The 20666-nt window shown below is 39.7% G+C and overlaps 1 protein-coding gene across 9 annotated transcripts in view; it reads left to right on the top strand.

The window, feature by feature from the left end:
- PDE10A (phosphodiesterase 10A) overlaps nt 1-20666 on the top strand; it is a 338418-nt gene that overhangs the window by 57771 nt on the left and 259981 nt on the right. For 2 of the 9 annotated variants that reach the window (XM_054686479.2, XM_016956603.4), the window contains exon 1: nt 1035-5838. The exons of 6 other annotated variants lie outside the window; for them this stretch is intronic. In XM_054686479.2, coding sequence (XP_054542454.1) covers nt 5823-5838 — 16 coding nt within the window. In that variant the 5' untranslated portion in view covers nt 1035-5822. Of the gene's footprint in view, nt 1-1034; nt 5839-20666 lie in introns of those variants that run through there. One more of the 9 variants, XM_063813651.1, reaches the window with a different exon arrangement.

The following is a 20666-nucleotide window of genomic DNA, read 5'->3' as shown; positions in this document are numbered from 1 at the left end:
AGGTGGTGTTTGACTTGAGTTCTTAAACAGAAGTAATTTTAACTCTGATTGGAGGACAAGGGCAATACATTCCAGGATAAGGGAAATAGCATGAACAAACTGTGAAACATTGGGAACTACAGGAAACTTATTTTTAGAACAGTGCGGAGCACAGTTGGAGAAATGGTGGGAGAAGTGCTGTGCAGGTGCCACGGGCAGTCCCAGCCCCCTGAACGCGACCGCACAGGCCATTCGGAACGAGTGGAAGGGCTCATTCTGAGCTGTGACTTGTTGGGTTTTTTTGTTTGTTTGTTTTTTGTTTTGTTTTTTAATATGGGTTCTGGAAACACGGAAGCAATGTCAAGGATTGCCAGGAGTCACAGATGAAAGGAAGGAAGCCAACTGGTGGACCGCTGTAGAGAGAGATGATGAAGGCTTAAATTCAGGCAGAGGAGATGGAAAGAGAACAGGTATGAGCAAAATGAAGCAATGAAATTTGATAAAGACATATTCTGGTGGTAAAATGTAAAGAGTGAGGCAAAGAAGGGGGTTCAGGAGAGCTACCACACTTCTAATATGGTGACTGGAGGGTTGTTTGTAATAGAGCTTGAGAATAGAGAAAGTTTATTTTTGTATTTTTTGTTTTTTAACTGTCAAGTTTTCTGTGTAGGAATTATTCACTTTAAAAACTCAAACAATGTGGAATATCTTCAAAGTAAGCTAAGAAATTCCACTACCCACATATGACCCTGTTAGCTTTTTTCTTCTACACTGAAAGCCACATGTATGTGTAATGATCATCTTAAACAGAATGGTTCCTTTAGCAGCTTCCTTTTGTATTTAGTAACATAGCGCAAGCAGCCCTCCAGCTTTCCACTGAAGTACCTAAGAGATCTGCTTTACGCCTTAGTGTAAAAGGATAAGTAGTATCCCATTCCATGTAGGATGTTTCCGGTTATTTCTTTATATCTACTTTTACAAGTAATGTCATCCAGGACACTCTTGTGTAGCTATCTCTGCATGCTTTTGACAGTATAGTAACACTTTTTTTTTTTTTTTTTTTTTTACAAAGAGAATAAGTGCAGTCTTGTGCATGTAGCTTCTCAGGTAGCTTGTGGACACTCACGTGGGCATGTCACCTACTCAGCTGGACCAGAAGGGGCTGATGTCAGCTAGTCAGCTGGACCAGAAGGATGAACTGGAGCTGAGTATTTGTAGGGTATCAAAATGTGAATGGTACTCGAAACTATCGTCAGTGATTCACTTATTGAACGTATTTATTGGTGGGGGTCTGCTGTTGGCCAGGCGCCGTATTATCCTTGGGGATACAATGGTCCGTAACCTCCCAGCGCTTTACTACAGACCCATGAAGACAAATGAATAGTCATAAACAAATGTACTGTTAAGAGTTTACTGATAAAATACATTTGCTGATAAAGATTACAAATGAGAAGAAATGGGTGTTAGGATGGAACCTAATTTTTAGACTTGGTGGCAGAGGAACGCCTCCCTATTTCTTTGTTATATATTTTTCTTGGCTAATCCTAAATATTTTCTTTATGTACATATCTTGATTGTTAGACTTCCTATGTGTCCTAGAAGGAGCATGATTTGTAAGCATTGACTTAAACAAGTGGAAATAGCTCCAGTTTGCATGATCAGTCCCATGGTTTTAGTTCCTGCTTCAGCAAATTGAGGGTGGGTATTCAGTTGTTGCATATACCACCTTTTATTCATCCATTCCCTAGTGGATAAATATTTAAGTTAGTGCCAATTTTTTGTTGTTGTAAAAAATACCAACTTCAGAAATAACACATACGTCATTGAACTTGCCCCCTTTCTCTCCATTTTCAATACCATTAGGGGTCATTGTGCCCATGACTGTGGTGAAGTCACTCTGCGCATAGGACACAGAGCATGGGCCCTCCCCAGAGTCCTCACTGGGACACTGCTCCCCTCCCAGATTCTCTGCCAGGGCCTTTCATCTGAGCCACTTAGGAGAGACTTAAAGGTGTACCTCAGGAAATAACAGTGTATCTTAAGAACCGAATGCTTTCAGGAAGACTTCCCTCTGTTACTCAGAAGCCTTTTATATAGCTATTTCCCATGTTTTCACTACAGTGCCTTTCAGCTACAAAATGCGTTGTTAGAAGTGTAATTTTTGCTGTTAAATATTATTTCTGTGATTCTATGTTTTCACTGTTTCCTGCTTACTAACATGTGTGTTACAGTGGCCTTGACCTTATATCGCTAAAGGACAGTGCTAAAATACGATAAAGCACCAGTGAGTTTTTAAGGAGTTGCTAGGGGATACAACTGCAGACGTCTCTTGCAAGGGTTCCTCAACATGGCTGGATGGCAGAATCGTATGGAGGAGCTTCATGGCCCCTATTGTACGTTTACTCATGCAGAGTCTTTGGACAATATATTTTCTAAAAGATGCCCATGGCTTGCCAAAGTTGGTTTCAGATATATTTGAAAAGGAGGTGCATCATTAGTAACTACTTTTGCTATTTTTTAAAAAATAAAATTTATTTTTACTTCTTATTTTCCCTCTTTTAAAATTTAACCTAATTTTGCTTTCGTATTGTGGGGAAAAGAACTCTGATGTTACATGAAGAAAATGTAATACAAACTAGGTTAGATTTTATATAGTCTGTCTAGCATAGAACAATAATTATTGCCGACAGGACAGAATGGGGTGAAATGTTGTGGTGGTAGATGAGGCTCTTCAGTGATAGGACTCTTTGGTTTTAAGGACTTTGAGAGGAGCCCGTCTACTTATAAACTATCATCAAGTAGGTAGGCATGAGGTGTGAGACCCTCCTGAGCCTCACACCTGTACAAGATATGATTTAGGACCACTGGATTTTTGTGGGACTTGATCTTTTTATCATATGGGTGCCCTGTTTATGGAAAATAATACAAAAGTACCTTTTTCAAATTTCACTAAAGTGTGATAATGTGAACTCATCACCGAGGTCATTCCCAGGACCTTGGAAGGGGCCTGTACACATGCTGGGCCCTGAAACTTAGCTTCATGGTATATCTCCCTATTCTCCTGGCCAGAAATGTTGTTCCCGCTCATTTTCTTCGGTGACTGAAATTGCACATGTGGAAGGGCACTCTGGTGCTACATTTCTTTCTCTAGAATCGAAGTTCCCCAAGAGAGACCGAAGGGAGACATGTGGATTATTCCCCAGAGTCCACTCACATGGGCTGGCAGCTGCCTCCTAGGGCTCTTGGTTGAGAAAGAGGCATGAGAAAGATTGGGGTGGGCCAAGGCAGGATTAGAACTAGGAAGACAGGAGGGAGACAGTGGGGATCGGTGGGGCTTGTTTCCTGTTGCTGCCATTTGTTACCTGTGCCTGAGGTTGCAGCGTGCCTTACTTGATTGATTTGTGGCCTCACTTTCTGCTGCCACTGTCCAAGCCCATGGAGAATACTGAGGCTGGGGACTAGTGAAAACAGAAATGGACAGTGGGACAGGGAAGAAAAGGGCTGAATGAAAAGACTCTGACCCAAGGACAAACTTATCTTATTAACCTGTTTTGCTTAGTATATCCTGATCTTAGTCTCTGTTTTAAAATATATTGGTTACAAAAAGGATTTTTCCCATGGCTCTTTGTCATCTGGCATAGAACAATAATTACGGCCAACAGGGCAGGGTGGGATGAGATGTTGTGGTGGTAGATGAGGCTCTTCTGTTATGCGACTCTTTATATTTTTAGGGACTTTGAGAGGAGGCTGTGTAATTATAAACTATAATTAATTAATTAGATAGGTATGAGGGACCCTAATGATTCTTTAATGTACCTAAGAGCAAATAAATGAAAACTTCAGAAAGCAGAAGAGAACCTCCCTGACTAATCTGTGTGAATTTCGAGAAACACTAAGTAGTTACCTGTTAGCAAGTTCTCAACACGAAAACTTCAGGGGGCTGTGGCATCTAAAGATTAGGAAATCTTGAAAATAATTACTCTTGTGAAAGGAATTTAAAGGACAGGGCAATTGGATCTTAAAAGTATGGGAGTCTACCAATTCTTTCATTTCTCTACCTCATAGGGCTGGTATAAGTATTTCATATTACAATGCCGCTAAGTCACATAAAACACTGCATAGTACACAGCAGGCACTGAATAAATGTTAGCAAATTATGTGTAATATACAACTGTAAAAAATGTAATTGTTATATTTGGGTAGCTAGAGAAAAAAATACTTCAGTCATATCATATTAGTCCATTTTCACACTGCTGATAAAGACATACCCGAGACTGGGAAGAAAGAGAGGTTTAATTGGACTTTCAGTTCCACGTGGCTGGGGAGGCCTCAGAATCATGGCAGGAGGTGAAAGACACTTCTTACATGGTGGTAGCAAAAGGAAAAATGAGGAAGAAGCAAAAGTGGAAACCCCTGGTAACCCATCAGATTTCATGAGACTTATTCTCTATCACGAGAGTAGCACGGGAAAGACCAACTCCCATGATTCAATTACCACCCCCCTGGGTCCCACCCACAAACTTGGGAATTCTGGGAGATACAATTCAAGTTGAGATTTGGGTGGGGATGTAGCCAAACCATGTAACATATTTAAACCTTTGACCACTGGACTTAGCTAATCTTGCTTCCAACATCAGATATGTTTAAAGAATTTGGTGCTTATTTGTGAGTCAGGAATGGAGGGAAGAGAGCAGGAGCAATTTTTGAAAATACCACTGTCTGACTTGACTTGATACAATCATGTCAGAGTAGTTAAAAGGAGTTTAGCAGGTCCTTCGGGTCCTGCTGAGGGCAATTACTTTGTGTCCTTGATAAAGCAGTCTCAAGGCCGTTATACAACACATACTGTGGGAGCGAAAGGCTGATGAGGAAAGCTGCAGATGTAAATCTGCCGGTGGGGAAGATCACTGAGACACAGAGAGAAACATCAAGTGAGGAAGTCAATGCCGGAAAGGTGACTAGATGCTGCTGGGGTTAAAGGGAGAGAGGAAGAGGCTTGGCTGTGCACCAGTGAACCTGGAAGAAATATATGCTACCCTGGACGCGAAAGGACACGTCAGAACATTTACATGTGTATGTGTATGTGCGTGCGCAGCCACACACACACAATTTGGTTTCTTGAACAGAAAGAAGCAAGCGTCCTCAAAAGACAACCCACTTTCTCATTGGGTTCAGTTGGAACTCTGAGCTTCAAACCTGACTTTACAGAGAACTCATTCACTCCATTTTCCTGGACAGTCGTCCTTCAGAGCCCTGCCCTGGCTGGCCACTCTCCCTCTCCCGGGTGGTAAGCGTCTTGGAAGGGCTGCAGGCTGTTTTGGCAGTGTGTCCCCAGCACGCAGCCCTGAAAAACGAGTGCGTCTTTCTGTGGTTTGTGGGATCCTCGGAGGAGGAGTGAAGGTGATTATAATGTGTCAGATTCTCATTTGGGGTGGGAGGTGTTGATTTGACAGAGATGAAAGCCTTTGGCTGGGGAGGGGTGTGTGAGGTGCGGTGTGGCGAGGATTCCCGGGTCGGACTGTGATGTCAGTGGCCCCGGAGGGAACAGCTTGCACTCAGCCTTGAGCAGTTGGAATCTGTTGGGAGGGCAGTTGGCCAATCCTAGGCCTGAGAGCTGGGCAATGGGAGACCCCATCAGTGTGTCACCTTTGCCTCCGGGTAGAAAGAAAGTAATCTAAGGATGTGTGCAAGACTGCGTTCCTAGGCGTGTCTGTGTAACTGATGCCAAACCGGGGAGGAAGGCTGTGGAGGAGGCCGTGGAGGCCCGCTCACCACCTCTGTACTGTTGGTCAGAGACACACTCCTGCTCCTGCCTGTGACCCAGCAGTTGACGGTTAACTGGTATGGCAACATTATATGGTGAGGAGGGTGCTTGCTTGCTCACATGATAATAACAAAAATATTTATTAAATTCTTACTGTTATGAGGTATTCTGTTAAGCCTGTTTAAAGACCTTGAGGCTAAGAAGTTTTATGATACTAAAATGTAATTGAGGCATACCTTATATTTTCCTAATTGTCCTGGGTTAAGTGATGGCAACAGTGATTCTAGGGGTTCCTTTGACTTTTCATTACTCCAAGAAGTCAGAAGAGAGACTGGTGAGAAAATGAAAACTAACACTGAAATGTATCAGAAGGAAGCTTGGAAAGGGTAGTACTGAAGAAGAGAAGACTATACGGGCACTCTGCCTTTGTGCAACAGAGAAAGAGTCATACCTATTGCGAGGGAGTGAGTTGAATTGAGCAAGGACTGTGCATAAAGATTTGTTTGCCTTATAAAGGTGAAGGCTTACGTTTTGTGTCTGCTTCTTTGTGTTCTTTGTGTTTGCTTGTTTTAGTATGCTTTTGTTTTCAGCAAAGCATTTACTATTTGCCAGAAATGCTGGCAGTCACAGTAGTGGAGGAGTTGGCATGCAATTCATTAGGATTATTTCCTTTAAAATTCCTTCACAACCGTCTTATGGCAATTCTGAAATTACTTTGGGAGATAGATTAGAATATATGAGAATGTCTAGCTTACAGTTAAGGCTGATCTGGAAGTACTAATAGTAGGACAGCTTCTCACCTCTTCTGAAGGACTGGAGAGGCAGTCTGCGTAGGGTAGAAAAGAGAAAAGAGAGCATTCCATAGAGAGAACTGGACCTGTACAGGGAGCTAGAAGTCCTGACCCTGTCCCCTCATCTTACAGAAGGCAGGTCCATAACCAGCCTCCCAGTGGCTGGCAAGAGCAGGCCCTCTAGGTCCCAGTGCTGGGCTATTAGTTTAAAATTTTCCTAATTTATTTGAAAATTTGTAAGAGTAATGGATTTTTTTCTTTGAAAATTAGTTTGTGATTCTACCTATTGTATGAGCTTAATAGAAGAACCCAAGGAACCATTTATTAATTGCCGTGTTCCAGATGGCATATTAAGAATTTGATGTGCATTATCTTTATTAGTCTTCATGATAATCCTTATAAGATTGATACTATTATTATCACCATTTTACAGATCTGAGCCTTAGGATAAGTCCATTGCCCAAGGTCACACAGTAGGGGCCACACCATTTGTACCCTGATTATAAAAGAAGGTATGAACTCCCATTTTCATGATATGGAGCAACTTCTGTACAAGTGTTTTAAGTTTGGAAAATTTTAAAGACAGTTTTGCTAAAAATGCCTTTCCTTTCTTCTCTTTTTGAAAGAAATCTTGACAATAAATTGCTTATGTGTTGCATGTGACTCTTAAACATTCTGTTTTTAAGATCTCTTTGATATTGTTGGTGCTCTCTCTCTCTAAGATCTGTTAATAAGAAGAAAAGAAATTAAATACTATTAGTAAAGTATACTTCCAAACTTTGTAACAATAATTTCCACCATTCTCAGATATACTTAAATAACTGCTAAAATGTATGTTGGTATTGTAAAACCTAATCGGCAAACTGACAGGTTTGGGGTTTTTTTCCCTCAACAAACAAGTAAGTGGAAAAAGACTCTCTTAAAATTAGAGTTGTGAGTGGTTTGTTGGCTTGACTCGTGGCATTGAGTGCCTCAGGTGAGCAGAGACCAAAGCGTGACCTGTGCTAGTGGAGCTCTTGTTGCCCTGTTTCGTTCACAAGGAGGCAAGTTCTACTTCAGTCTTACACGTGGGTCACACACAGCTGACCTCAGGTTGCCATTTCTTTTCTTTTCCATTTTACCAGCCTCACAGTCTTTTTTCTGTTCCCTTCCATTTACAATCCATTATATATAAGTGGGACTTAAGAGCCTATGAAGGACACAACAAAAACTGTGAGTAAACCTGGTATCACCTGGCTTTTCTCCTGTCTGCTGCAGTTTAATGTTGTTGAGATCTTGTCCACAGCTGTTAAGCTATCTGGAAAAGAATTAACTGGAACACGTAAAGTAGTCATTCCGTTTCTAAAGTGGGTTTGTTTTTTTCTGTCCTATAAAATGCACGTAAGTCTTTTTTTATGTGCTACGTTTGGACATATTTGAGGGAGTATTTCCTTCTATTTATTGGTCGCATTAATATCATACATATGTCACTTTAACCATCAACCCAGATAGCCTAAGGGAGAAAACATTTTTGTGGCCAAAACCTGAGTTTTACATAGGAAAATGCTTGGGTGTAAATACAGCCAAAGACTCACTGGCTTACTTTTCTACATACGATTTGAGAATTGAGATATCTTTGTGACTAATTCTCCATTAAAACCTGATTTGGCTTTTAGTACTCTATATTAGAAGAAAGTGACTATTAAGAAACTTAATCCACAGGATAATTTTCTTAATCCATGGTCTGTATGTGTGGGTTTATCATGTATTTATTTATGTAACAGATATCAGGTGTCTACTATGTGCCAAGAACTTTTTTAGGAATTGGGAATCCAGCAGTGAATGAATAGATTAAAATAAAATCACTTTCCTCCAGGATACCTGCATTAAAGGAGAGGAGGGGTAAGACAGAAATAAATCAGGAAAATATGTGGTGTGTCAGATTGTTGATAAGCACTGTGGAGAAAAAGGAGTGAAGGGCAGTTACCATTTTAATTAACATGGGCAGGGAAGGCTGCACCAAGTAGGTAAAATTTGAGCAAAAATTTAGAGCAGGCAGACAGCTGGTAACAAGTTTCAAGCAGAAGGAAGAAAGAGCAATTGCAAAAATTTAGTCTCAGAATATGGCTGGCATATTTGGAGGCACTGCAAGGCGGCCATGTCAGTGGAGGAGGAGAGCAAAGTTCTCCTAGGATATTTAGGACCCCATGAAGGATTTTGTCTGCTCTCTGAGTAAGACAGGAAGAAACTGAAGAGTTTGTTTATTTATTCACTTACATATTTTTTTGTGTGTATGTGACATGGTCTCACTCTGTTGCCTAGGCTGAGTGCAGTGGTGCAATCATGGCTCCCCGCAGCCTCGACCTCGTGGGCTCAAGCAGTCCTCCCACCTCAGCCTCTCAAGTAGTTGGGACTACAGGTTTGTGCCACCACACCCAGCTAATTTTTAAAATTTTTTGTAGAGAAGGGGTCTTGCTATGTTGCCCAGCATGGTCTGGAGCTGCTGGACTCAGGTGATCCTCTCACCTCAGCCACCAGAGGTGCTGGGATTACAGGTATAAACCACTGCACCTGGTTCATTGAAGAGTTTTAAGCAGAGAAGTGACCTGATCTGACTTCCTAAGATCACTGTGGCTACTGTATTGAGAACTGACTGTAGGAGAAAAAGGGCAGACGCAGGGAGATGATTGAGGAGGCCAGTGGCCAAACCAGGCAAGGGCTGGTGGTGGCTGGGGCCATGGTGGACACAGTAGACTGGATGAGAAATGAAAGGATTGCGGATACTTTTTCAGGGTGCAGCCAACAGTATTTCCTGATGGATTAGCTATAAGGTGGGAGAGAAAGATGCCAGTGATGGCTTCAGGGTTTCAGCCTTGATGGAGTAATGGAGGATCAGGTTTAGGAAGAAAATCTGGAGTCTGCCAGATGTTTCCACCATAAAGGTATCGTTTCTCCTTTGTGATGAGTAATCCATGGAATGATACTTTGAGATCTTGTGAATATAATATTTCTCAACACTGTATTAGGTGTCTGGTTTTGGACATTTCTATGGTCTGAATATTTGTCCTCCCCAGCCCCAAAATTCATATGTTGAACATAATCACCAAGGTAGATGGTATTAGAATGTGGGGCCTTTGGGAGGTGGTCAGGTCATGAGGGCTCTACCCCTGAGAATGGGATTAATTAATGCTCTGATAAGAGGCCCCAAAATGCTGCTTTCCCCTTCAGCCATGTGCGGACACATAGGAGGGCTCATCTATGAAGAAGGGGCCTTCACCAGACGCTGAGTCTACTGGTGCTTTGATCTTGGACTTCCAGCCTTCAGAACTGTGAAAAATAAGCTTCTTTTGTTCCTAGATTATCCAGTCTAAGGTGTTTTGTTACAGCCCGAATGGACCAAGACAGACGTATTAGTTGGAGATATGGAGTAGGTTTTTGGCTATATTATGACAGAAGTCTGGGTGTAAGTTGATTAAAATAAGGACTGATTTTCATTTGAGGCCCTGATAATGGAACATGGGCAAATATTTCATGGGTATGTCACATGTTCAATTTCATTCATTTGAATGGACTAGAACAATGAAAGATAATTAATTTTGATTGTTCTACAGGCCTGTCTTTATTAACTTTGCAGATGTCCATCTGTGTGATAATTGAGCCAGTTTTCTTAACTCTATAATATAGCCAAAGGCTTCGAGCCATCTTTTCTGTAACAGTGATGTTGCCCAGCTTTGGTGGGCAGGTGGCAGGTTAGTTTGACTCCCATGAGAGGACTAATCCAGAGACAAGTAGGCTAGCAAAGGACGGACTGAGGCTACGGCAGGTGAGCTGCAGGGCTGGCCCCTGCAGCTGGCTAGGGCTTAAGGGAGCCATTTCCACATGGCTGGACCTGGCCCTTAAACCCAGTGATGGCCGGGATTGCCAGGCTCCTGCAGTCCAAAGAATCTGGGTTTCAGAATCGACTCACTTTGTTCAAATTCCAGCTTTGCCAGTCACTAGATACATGACTTTGACAAAGTTACTTCTCTGAACTTCAGTTTCTTCACCTGTAGATTGCGGATAATCATAATTCATGATCTGATCTTGTTCACCACACCAGACTTACCTCCTGCCATCCTTTTAAGTGTACTTTTTAACATGCACATGAGTATATGGTTCTTTGGCTTGGCACAAATTACCATTGCGTTGCATGTCCTTTCTATTTTTGGTGATGCTAAATTTGCTCACTAGGTTCAGATGGAGTCTGCCAGATGTCTCCACCATAAAGGTATCATTTCTCCTTTGTGATGAGTAATCCATGGAATGATACTTTGAGATCTTGTGAATATAATATTTCTCAACACCGTATCATTCAGTGGTTTTACTATTCATTGATGATCTTTGCCTGAATTATTGCTTTGGGGCTTATAAAATGATGATTTTTGAATGAATTCTACTATTCCATCTATATTTATAGCTTGAATTCTTCTGAGAGAAAAGAACTTCCCTCACTCTGCTCCCACTTTTTTGTTCTGCTTCACTTTGGTTATCATTAAGGACTCGTGGATTCCTTCTCTATTCAGTATTATAATATATTACCATTTCTATTCTTTTTTATACTTAATGTGTTATAATCTATTGCTGTATTTATTATTTCCGATCTTCAGACTACCCAGATTTGGCCAGTATGCGTTCTTTCAAACATTTTCTTACTATATTTCATATGTCTTTATTAGCCTCAGAAACACTTGCTCTCTTGGCACAACATTTCCCTTATTTACTTTGTATGTTCCTATTTCAGACCTGGAATCAGCCACTTCTCCAAGGAACTCTGGTTCTGTTCAGTGGGAAATGGTATTTAGTAGCCAAGACCTGAGCACTAGATGTGCTCATTGCAACTTGGATGTTATTCCTTCTAGGCCCTTACAGTGGATACAGCTAGGAAATGTATATTTAAATGATGAGTTATAATGCTATCTCCAATTCAAATCCAGTACCATAGGATTCTTCCTAATTTTTGTAAAACAATATTATACAAAGTAATTGGCATAGAAAGTAATTATTAGAAAGCTTATACATTATAGGTTAGTATGATTAAGAATGTTGTCATATGGTGCAGGTTTTAATATTGGTTATTTAGCTCACTTACAATAATTTATCTTGTGTACTATGCCTGGACAAGGAATCTGAGCATAGTTTTCAGTCTTCGGAATTTTGACTGGATTTGGCATCCTTAACGTACTCAGAATGACCTACATACTTCATAATATTAGTAAGTGTCCTTACAAGATGGATAGTTTAGAACATCATCATTTAAAAATATCTCAGCAAGTTATAATAAAATGTTTTTATTATAAAACATAAAGGTTTACTAGAAAGGCTTTAAATAAATTGAAATGTAACTAATGTAATGTCTCAGTATTAGGTATAGATTTTGCTGATGGAATGGTCAGTATATGCAATTTTCATTGATGACTCCTTTTTTAGGTTTATTGTAGTACCCCGTATTTGTGCTGCTTTTGATCATATCAGAATGCTGACTCATGCCATCAACTTTGTTAGCCAGGACATTTTGAACTTTTTTTTTTCCCATTATACTTTTAAGTTCTGGGATACATGTGCAGAACGTGCAGGTTTGTTACATAGGTATACATGTACCATGGTGGTTTGCAGCACCCATCAACTGGTCATCTACATTAGGTATTTCTCCTAATGCTATCTCCCTTAACCCCCACTCCATGACAGGCCTCGGTGTGTGATGTTTCCCTCCCTGTGTCCATGCATTCTCATTGTTCAGTTCCCACCTATGAGTGAGAACATGCAGTGTTTGGTTTTCTGTTCCTGTGTTAGTTTGCTGAGAATGATGGTTTCCAGCTTCATCCATGTCCCTGCCAAGGACATGAACTCACCCTTTTTTATGGCTGCATAGTATTCTGTGGTGTGTATGTGCCACATTTTCTTTATCCAGTCTATCATTGATGGACATTTGGTTTGGTTCCAAGTCTGCTATTGTGAACAGTGCCACAATAAACATACATGTGCATGTGTCTTTATAGCAGCATGATTTATAATCCTTTGGGTATATACCCAGTAATGGGATGGCTGGGTCAAATGGTATTTCTAGTTTTAGATCCCTGAGGAATTGCCACACTGACTTCCACGATGGTTGAACTAGTTTAAAGTCCCACCAACAGTATAAAAGTGTTCCTGTTTCTCCACATCCTCTCCAGCACCTATTGTTTCCTGACTTTTTAATGATGGCCATTTTAACTGGTGTGAGATGGTATCTCATTGTGGTTTTGATTTGCATTTCTCTAATGACGAGTGATGCTGGGCTTTTTTTTCGTATGTTTGTTGGCCACATAAATGTTTTCTTTTGAGAATTGTCTGTTTATATCCTTTGCCCACTTTTTGATGGTGGTGTTTTTTTCTCGTAAATTTGTTTAAATTCCTTGTAGATTCTGGATATTAGCCCTTTGTCAGATGGACAGATTGCAAAACTTTTCTCCCATTCTGTAGGTTGCCTCTTAACTCCGATGATAGTTTCTTTTGCTGAGCAGAAGCTCTTTAGTTTAATTAGATCCCATTTGTCAGTTTAGGCTTTTATTGTCGTTGCTTTTGGTGTTTTAATCATGAAGTCTTAGCTCATGCCTATGTCCTGAATGGTATTGCCTAGGTTTTCTTCTAGGGTTTGTATGGTTTTAGGTCTGACTTTTAAGTCTTTAATCCATCTTGAGTTAATTTTTGTATAAAGTATAAGGAAAGTCTCAGTTTTCTGCATATGGCTAGCCAGTTTTCCCTACACCATTTATTAAATAAGGAATCCTTTCCCCATTGCCTGTTTTTGTCAGGTTTGTCAAAGATCAGATGGTTGTAGATGTGTGGCATTATTTCTGAGGCCTCTGTTCTGTTCCATTGGTCTATATATATCTGTTTTGGTATCAGTACCATGCTGTTTTGGTTACTATAGCATTGTAGTATAGTTTGAAGTCAGGGAACATGATGCCTCCAGCTTAGCACATTTTAAACTTTTAAGTTTATCATATATATGTAAGGATTTGAATTAAAACCAATGCTGCAGGGAGTGTTTTTCGTATGCTACTATAGCATTTTTGTCTATTTGTGTTTTAAAATGGATATTTGGTTTTCTGGGATGGACATATAATAGAGCCTTTTAAATAAAAAGCATTGATGAATGAATAGGTCAGCTTTATGGAGTTTTAAGTTTCTTTCTTCTTGTAAACAGCATAGAACCCCACTCAAGGCAATGTCAGGTAGATTATATCCTTAATTTATATTGGGCTAAAATACATTCAATAGCTTATTTAACTTAAAAAAGCAAAAAACAACACACATGTTTTGAAGAGTTGTTTAAGCTCTTCATTTTGGATGTCCCAAGTAGGAGGTGAACTTGACATTGCCTTTTGGTGAAGACTGCAGAGCAGGGCAGGACCAGTGAGTAATGCTTGTGGAGGTTCAAATCTCTGGTGACCCATTCCATACAGCTGTGGTTCTTTAAATTGGGAGACTTGGGTTTTGAAGGGAAGATGGCAGCTGGGACTGACAGATTTTACAATAGTAGAGCAGAGTAACAGCAAAGCCAACAACAGTCAACAAATAATTTATTTATTGACACCAACTATACAGTCATGCTAATTTCATTCCAAGTGCAAAACTTATACCTCATTCCAGTTTCTGTTTTCAAAGAATAACAGAAGCACAATGAAAATACTTGTCAGAGAAAATGCTTAAAATCCATTTGGCTACTTTTTTTTTGCTGTGAAAGAAAAAGCCCCCTTTGTGCCGGCCATTAGGACTTACAGATACGGCTGCAACACAATTCACTTTTTTCCATGTTACCAAATTTACAATGAATTACACGTGATCTTTTGATTTCCTGTCTTTCATGCCATCCTATGCTCCTTTTTTTCCCAATAAAAATACCTCTTCTCTTGCTTTGCTGTTCTTATGATCCAAATGACTAATACAATACAATGAGAGAGTATGTGGGCAAAGCAACTCCGTCTCATTTTCTCATTTATTTTGATTTAAATACTGTGTTAGCTGAGGGGAAATTACATACATATCTATGATGTCATCATGGTTGTTGTACTTGAGTTAAATGTCTAATTTTTTTTCTTCTGTTTTTGAGACAGAGTCTCGCTCTGTCGCCCAGGCTGGAGTGCAGTGGCATGATCTTGGCTCACTGCAAGCTCCGCCTCCCGGGTTCATGCCATTCTCCTGCCTCAGCCTCCTGAGTAGCTGGGACTACAGGCGCCCGCCACCATGCCTGGCTTATTTTTTGTATTTTTAGTAGAGACGGGGTTTCCCCGTGTTAGCCAGGATGGTCTCGATCTGCTGATCTCGTGATCCACCCGCCTCGGCCTCGCAAACGGCTGAGATTACAGGCGTGAGCCACTGTGCCTGACCATCTTAAGTTGTTTTTTAGTGTCTACCCAAAACAGATTGTAAATTTAGAATTACATGAAGTACAAAGGAGGGTACAGTTTTGCACATGGCACATAATAAGCACTCAAAAGGTGTTTGTTGGGTCAAAATGAAAAGTACATACTCTTTATGTTTGCTGTGATTTGCATTATGGTTCAACTTGATTCAGTATGTATTTCTACTCTTGTGACTGCAAGCAGGACTCTGGAAGCAGACGCCTGGGTTTTAATTGAGCTTTGCCACAGACTAGCTGTGTGACCAGCTATTTAACCTCCCTCTGCGTCAGTTTCATCCTCTAAAATGGAGGGAATAATACTAATTCTTACCATATAGAATTTTTGTGAAAAACACATGTGAATACCCAATGAGTATTAGCTCTTATTTATGACTACTTTCTTGTAAATCAGTATAACCTGCCCTCTAGATTCTATCCCGGAACCTTTTCTAGTCTTCACAAACACTCCTGAAATGTTCTTGCCAATAACTTTCCTCAACCTCAGATGTGTACAACTGAAAATCCAAATTTTTCAAGTGACATTCAGAAGTAGCTGCTGTCCTTTGTACTTTTTATCTCAATTTGTGATAAAAACTGAAATAATACAGTATGCATATTGCATAAAGTTAACAGTTTGCCTTTTGAAGTATGTTTCTGAATGATTTACATTTTCTTTAAATGAAATTTATATTTAAAGGTAGAGTTTTAGATGTATCTGAATTTTTTTGTTTCTTAGTGGCTGATTGGTTAGACTTGTTTAAAATCTGTTCCCTTGCTTTCTAACTTGTTACTTAACCTGCAGTTCATACCGTATGCAGATAAGTTATTTAGCCTGGAATATAGGCAATTTCAGTCGGTGACATTTTTTTCAAATTTATATTTTTCCCATACATCCATTTGTCTTGCTTCCCTTCCTGCAAGAAGGCCTCCTTTCCTTCCTTCTTTCCATCCATTCAAAAATAATCTCTACGCCAGGGACTGTTATGTGTCTGAAGACACATGTAATTAATTTAAAACCTGTGAATCAGTGAATACCCATGTACTCCCAAACCAGCCTGAGAAAATATTAACTTGATTTTCAAAGTTTAAAAAAAGGTTCTAGTGTTCATTTTCATTTTTGATTGTCTTTATTTTACTTAAAGCTAAATGAAATAATAAAGAAATAAAACATTTTTTAAAGTTTTAACCAATGCATTTTAAATATAGAGTAATAAATCTTTAAGAGAACAACTAAAATTGGGGAAATTTCATATTCTGTATTCCACAAGCATGTGGAGGCCATCCATGCTGAGTGCTGTGGTGAACACAGCAGGCTGCATGGGACCTTATACAGCTGATACTCATTGTCATTTCAAGTCATTTTACCCAATTAACTTTTCCCCTGTACCTTGCTTGTAAACAGAATTGGAAACTATCTAAAGGCCTATAGTATTTTGCATGCTCTGTATGTTTGCAATTGATGAAATTTTATTTTTTGGACTTCAGCAGTTTGTACAGACATGTACAAGTGAGCTTGTATATGTTGGCAATATATTAATCTGTGTTAAATATGTTAGTTTTGTGGCCATGGCTGATTTGAAAAGAACTGGTTTCTTAATGCTTTCATTGGGTGGTAGAATATTTGGAAAATAAAGATATTTACAGAGACTTTGATGAATATTTATTTTAAATATTTGTTGAGTACTTCCTGTGTGTTAGGGCTATGCTAGAGTCTTAACATTAATTACCTCATTTAACATTCACAAAAACTGCATAGTGTAGGTAGGGAAATTGTCCAGAGAGAGGTTACGTTAATAAGTGGTGGATTAGAGATTCAAGCTCACATCTGTCTTCTCCCAGAACCCATGTTTTCTTCACTGTACTAGTATTTCAGATGTGGATTTCATGAACTATGACATCATATTTTCTTAAAATGGCAGAATAATATAGGTTTTCCCTCTTTTTATGGAATATATCTGAAAGTACTGACTTGATAGCAGGGGACAAAGTAAAATCATAAAGCTCACTTTAGGCTGGGAGTGGTGGCTCAGTGTAATCCCAGCACTTTGTTAGGCCAAGGCAGGCAGATCACCTGAGGTCGGGAGTTCGAGACCAGCCTGACCAACATGGTGAAACCCCGTCTCCACTAAAAATACAAAAATTAGCCGGGCATAGTGGCTCATGACTGTAATCCCAGCTACTCTGGAGGCTGAGGCAGGAGAATTGCTTGAACGCAGGAGGTGGAGGTTGCAGTGAGCCGAGATCATGCCATTGCACTCCAGCCTGGGCAAAAAGAGCAAAACTCCGTCTCGAAAAAAAAAAAAAAAAGAAAGAAGAAAAACAAATCTCACTTTATTTCCCTCACTCTCCAACAGTTTACTACCACCCCCAAGATAATTTTTTTCTAATATTAAGATGGGAAAGGAGAGTATTTTCACCTAGTGTCAGTTTTAAGAATAACTTAGTTTGAAAGGTATAGACATATAGTTATACATACCATTTTTTTTAGGGCGGTATTTACCAGCATTATAAATTACCTTAAGAACAAAAGATACATTTCTTATTGATGATAAAGAAAATATAAAGGCTAATACTAGTTAAAATACAATAGAGTCATCTAGTTTTATTGGAGTGGTAACAAAAACAAAATTTAAAGCAAGCATCATAATGAATCTTGGTTTTGGTTGCTAGATCTCTGAGCCCTCCATACCAATGACAGTCATCTGTCAGCAGAGTTTTCTGAATGTTTCTGTGTGCAGGGACCTTTATGAGGTGTTTAACCTCATTTAACCTCTGTGGTTTGCAGCTTGAATTTTAAAAGGCCAAAAATAATGGTTGTTCTTTCCTGGAAGACATATGAAAATTATGTGTTGCATTTTTTTTTAACAGTAATTTCCCAAAGTCCTTATACCTTAGTTCTTCTATGCTATCAATCAGGTAAATAGGGAAAAAAAGTTCATATGTGACATTTAGAGAAATCCCCCAAATATTGGGTGGGTCTGGAATTTGCTAATCACTAGGTTTCTTCTGCTTCTAACTTAATGAAACATGCAGTGATTAGATTTTCTATGAGTACTTCTAATGTTAATAAGATGAAACAATGAATTAAATGAGAAATTCCTTTGTCTGTTCAGGGAATACATGCTAAAATTTTACAGCAAAAAATAACTTACCCCCATCTAGGACCCGAGAACCTAAGGAAATTACTCATTTTGTTTTCCGTAAATTGCTGCTGTGCATGAGACACGTATTAAATTTCAATTCAAGAGCTGGGTTTTGGTACGTAACTTTCTCCTTGTATCGTTCTAATTGCTTTCTCCCTAAATATACTTTCAAAAACTTTGTTCCTCCCGTCTTTACTTCTTTCATTCTTCCACCCACATCTTCTATGCATTGACCTGTTCCATGGATATTACTGTCTTCTTTGTTCCACATGCAGGTGATACGATGAGAACAAACAGGACAAAATCTCTGCCCTTCAGAAACTCACATTCCACGTGCCATTCTACTCTCTCCTTTTCCACTTCCCCTGCGCTCATCCTTTAGAGTTGGTCACCCTCTGTGATGGCTGGTGACGTCCCCCAGAGCATGAATGGATGCCCCACAGTTTGCTAGGTGCTGGTTCCAAAGGTGCTGCCACCTGAAGTTTTGCTTGCATGCTGATTCTCCACCCTCAGATTTTAAGACAAAGTCCCCCAAGATTGTCTTTTGTCATTAGCTCAGCATTTTTTTTTTTCAAGGCAAATATAAAAGAGCTATATAAGAAAGACTGCTGTAGATAACATTACCGAGTTCTAGATGTTGGCTTCCAACCAAGTTTCAAATCAAGGAAGCGAGTTGGTATTTCAACCTCTGAAGCCAACTAACATTCTTATGAAAAGTCACTTAAAGTATTAAGAATCATGGATTTTGGTGGCTTCTAGACCTTGCTTGTGGTTTTCTTAGTAAACTACAATATGGTAGTACGATTTAGAATATTATTTCTATATAACTTCAGGGGTTTAAACTATCATTTGGCCCTTGTGGATATTATTAACATTTTTAATTAGAGGTTTGCTTTTCTTCTTTTAGGCCTTTTAATATATAGTATCAGTTCTCTTCTGGGACATGACTATTTGCCCCACCTGGTCAGATCTCTAAGAAAATGGCAAAATGGGAAAGGAAATATTGAAGAGTCATGGGTTTCATATTTTGTGGCATAGTGGGAGGGAGGACATCTTAACTATTGGTGTCTGAATAAGAATTCAATTTTAAAAACTAGTTTTACTTGTGCAGTAACTTAATGGAAACATGTACTATCTCATTCTTTCTCTATAATATTATTTGATTCTCATTATATTGTTGACCTGAAGGAGGAAGTTGAGGCACAAAATATAATTTTAAAAAGTTTACTTGAGCCAAGGTGAGAGGACAGCCATCTGGAAGACTGAGACCCAGGTCACCTTGGATGTGAGCTCTGTTCGGCCTTTGTTAGAAGCAGGTTTTCCAAAGCAAAAGGGGGGCAGGGAGTGGGCTGACACAGCTGTTTGTCAGGAATTCCCGTTGGTTAGACAAATAAGATTGATTAGTGATTGACTATACATTGGTGAACTGTGGGGTATGGGGTATGGTGTCCAGTGAGTGGCCTTGCTTGGTTAGTCGATAGCTGCTTGTGGCAGCAGCTGGTCAAGAGTCCACATAGCAAGCAGCTTCAAGAGCTGATTACTTAGCACAAGGGGGGAAGTTGGATGCGACTGCTGCCTCACTCTCATGCCTCTGTGGGTCTGATAATTTACAACAGGCTCGCATTCCTCAGATAAAATTCCTTTTCTTACTATGTTTTATTGTTAAGCACCTATATCAGTTTCCTGTGGCTGCTCTAACAAATGCCACAAACGTTGTGGCTTAAAACAACAGAAGTGCATTCTCTCATCATTCTGGAGAAGAGAAGTCTGGAATCAGGGTATTGGCAGGGCTGCACACCCTCCAGAGGCTCGAAGGGAGAGTCCTTTCCTGCCTATTCCAGCTTCTGGTGGCTCCAGGCATTCCTTGGCTTGTGGCAGCATCATTCTATTCTCTGCCTCTATTTTCACATCCCCTTTTCCTCTATGCACTTCTCTCTCAAAAATTCCTCTGCCTCCCTCTTTTAAGGATACATGTGATTGCACGTAGGTCCCCCTAAGATCATCAAGGATAATCTCCTTAAAGTCAATGGACTGTGACTGCTAATCATGTCTACAAAATACCTTCACAGCAACACCTTGTTTGTATTTGAATGAGTTGCTGGGAATATTAGACTAGTCAAGTTCCCACATAAAACTGGCCATCACCCCCTGTAAACTTGGCACTCATATACTTCTTCTTAAACTATGACTAATCTCCAAATAAAGACACCCATAAAGTCATACTTCCACGGGACATGATGCAGCTATCTTACTTACAACCAAAATGTGTTAACCCTTTCCCCAGAAGAGGATGCAAAAGTTCCTGGTTGGTTTTCACTGTTTTCCTTAACTTCCTGGAACTTAAATACCATGATGTAAAGTTCAGTGTTATTCATGCATCTTATGTTAGATGATAAGGGATAAGAGCAGGAAGAATGCAAGGATCTTGCTTAAAAATGTATATACCCACATACTCATAACAAAGTAAGAAATACTCATAAACATTGCAGCCCTTGTTTCTGAAACTGACTGCCTGGTCCTAGATAGTGTTTATAGCTACTTTCTTCCATTACTCATTCCATATTCCCTTTGCCCTCTGGGAGCACCAC

This window comes from Pan troglodytes, chromosome 5 (genome assembly GCF_028858775.2).
Source record: "Pan troglodytes isolate AG18354 chromosome 5, NHGRI_mPanTro3-v2.0_pri, whole genome shotgun sequence".
Lineage (NCBI taxonomy): Eukaryota > Metazoa > Chordata > Mammalia > Primates > Hominidae > Pan > Pan troglodytes.
Note: the sequence above shows the minus strand (reverse complement) of the source record. Positions and strands in the feature narration are given on the sequence as shown.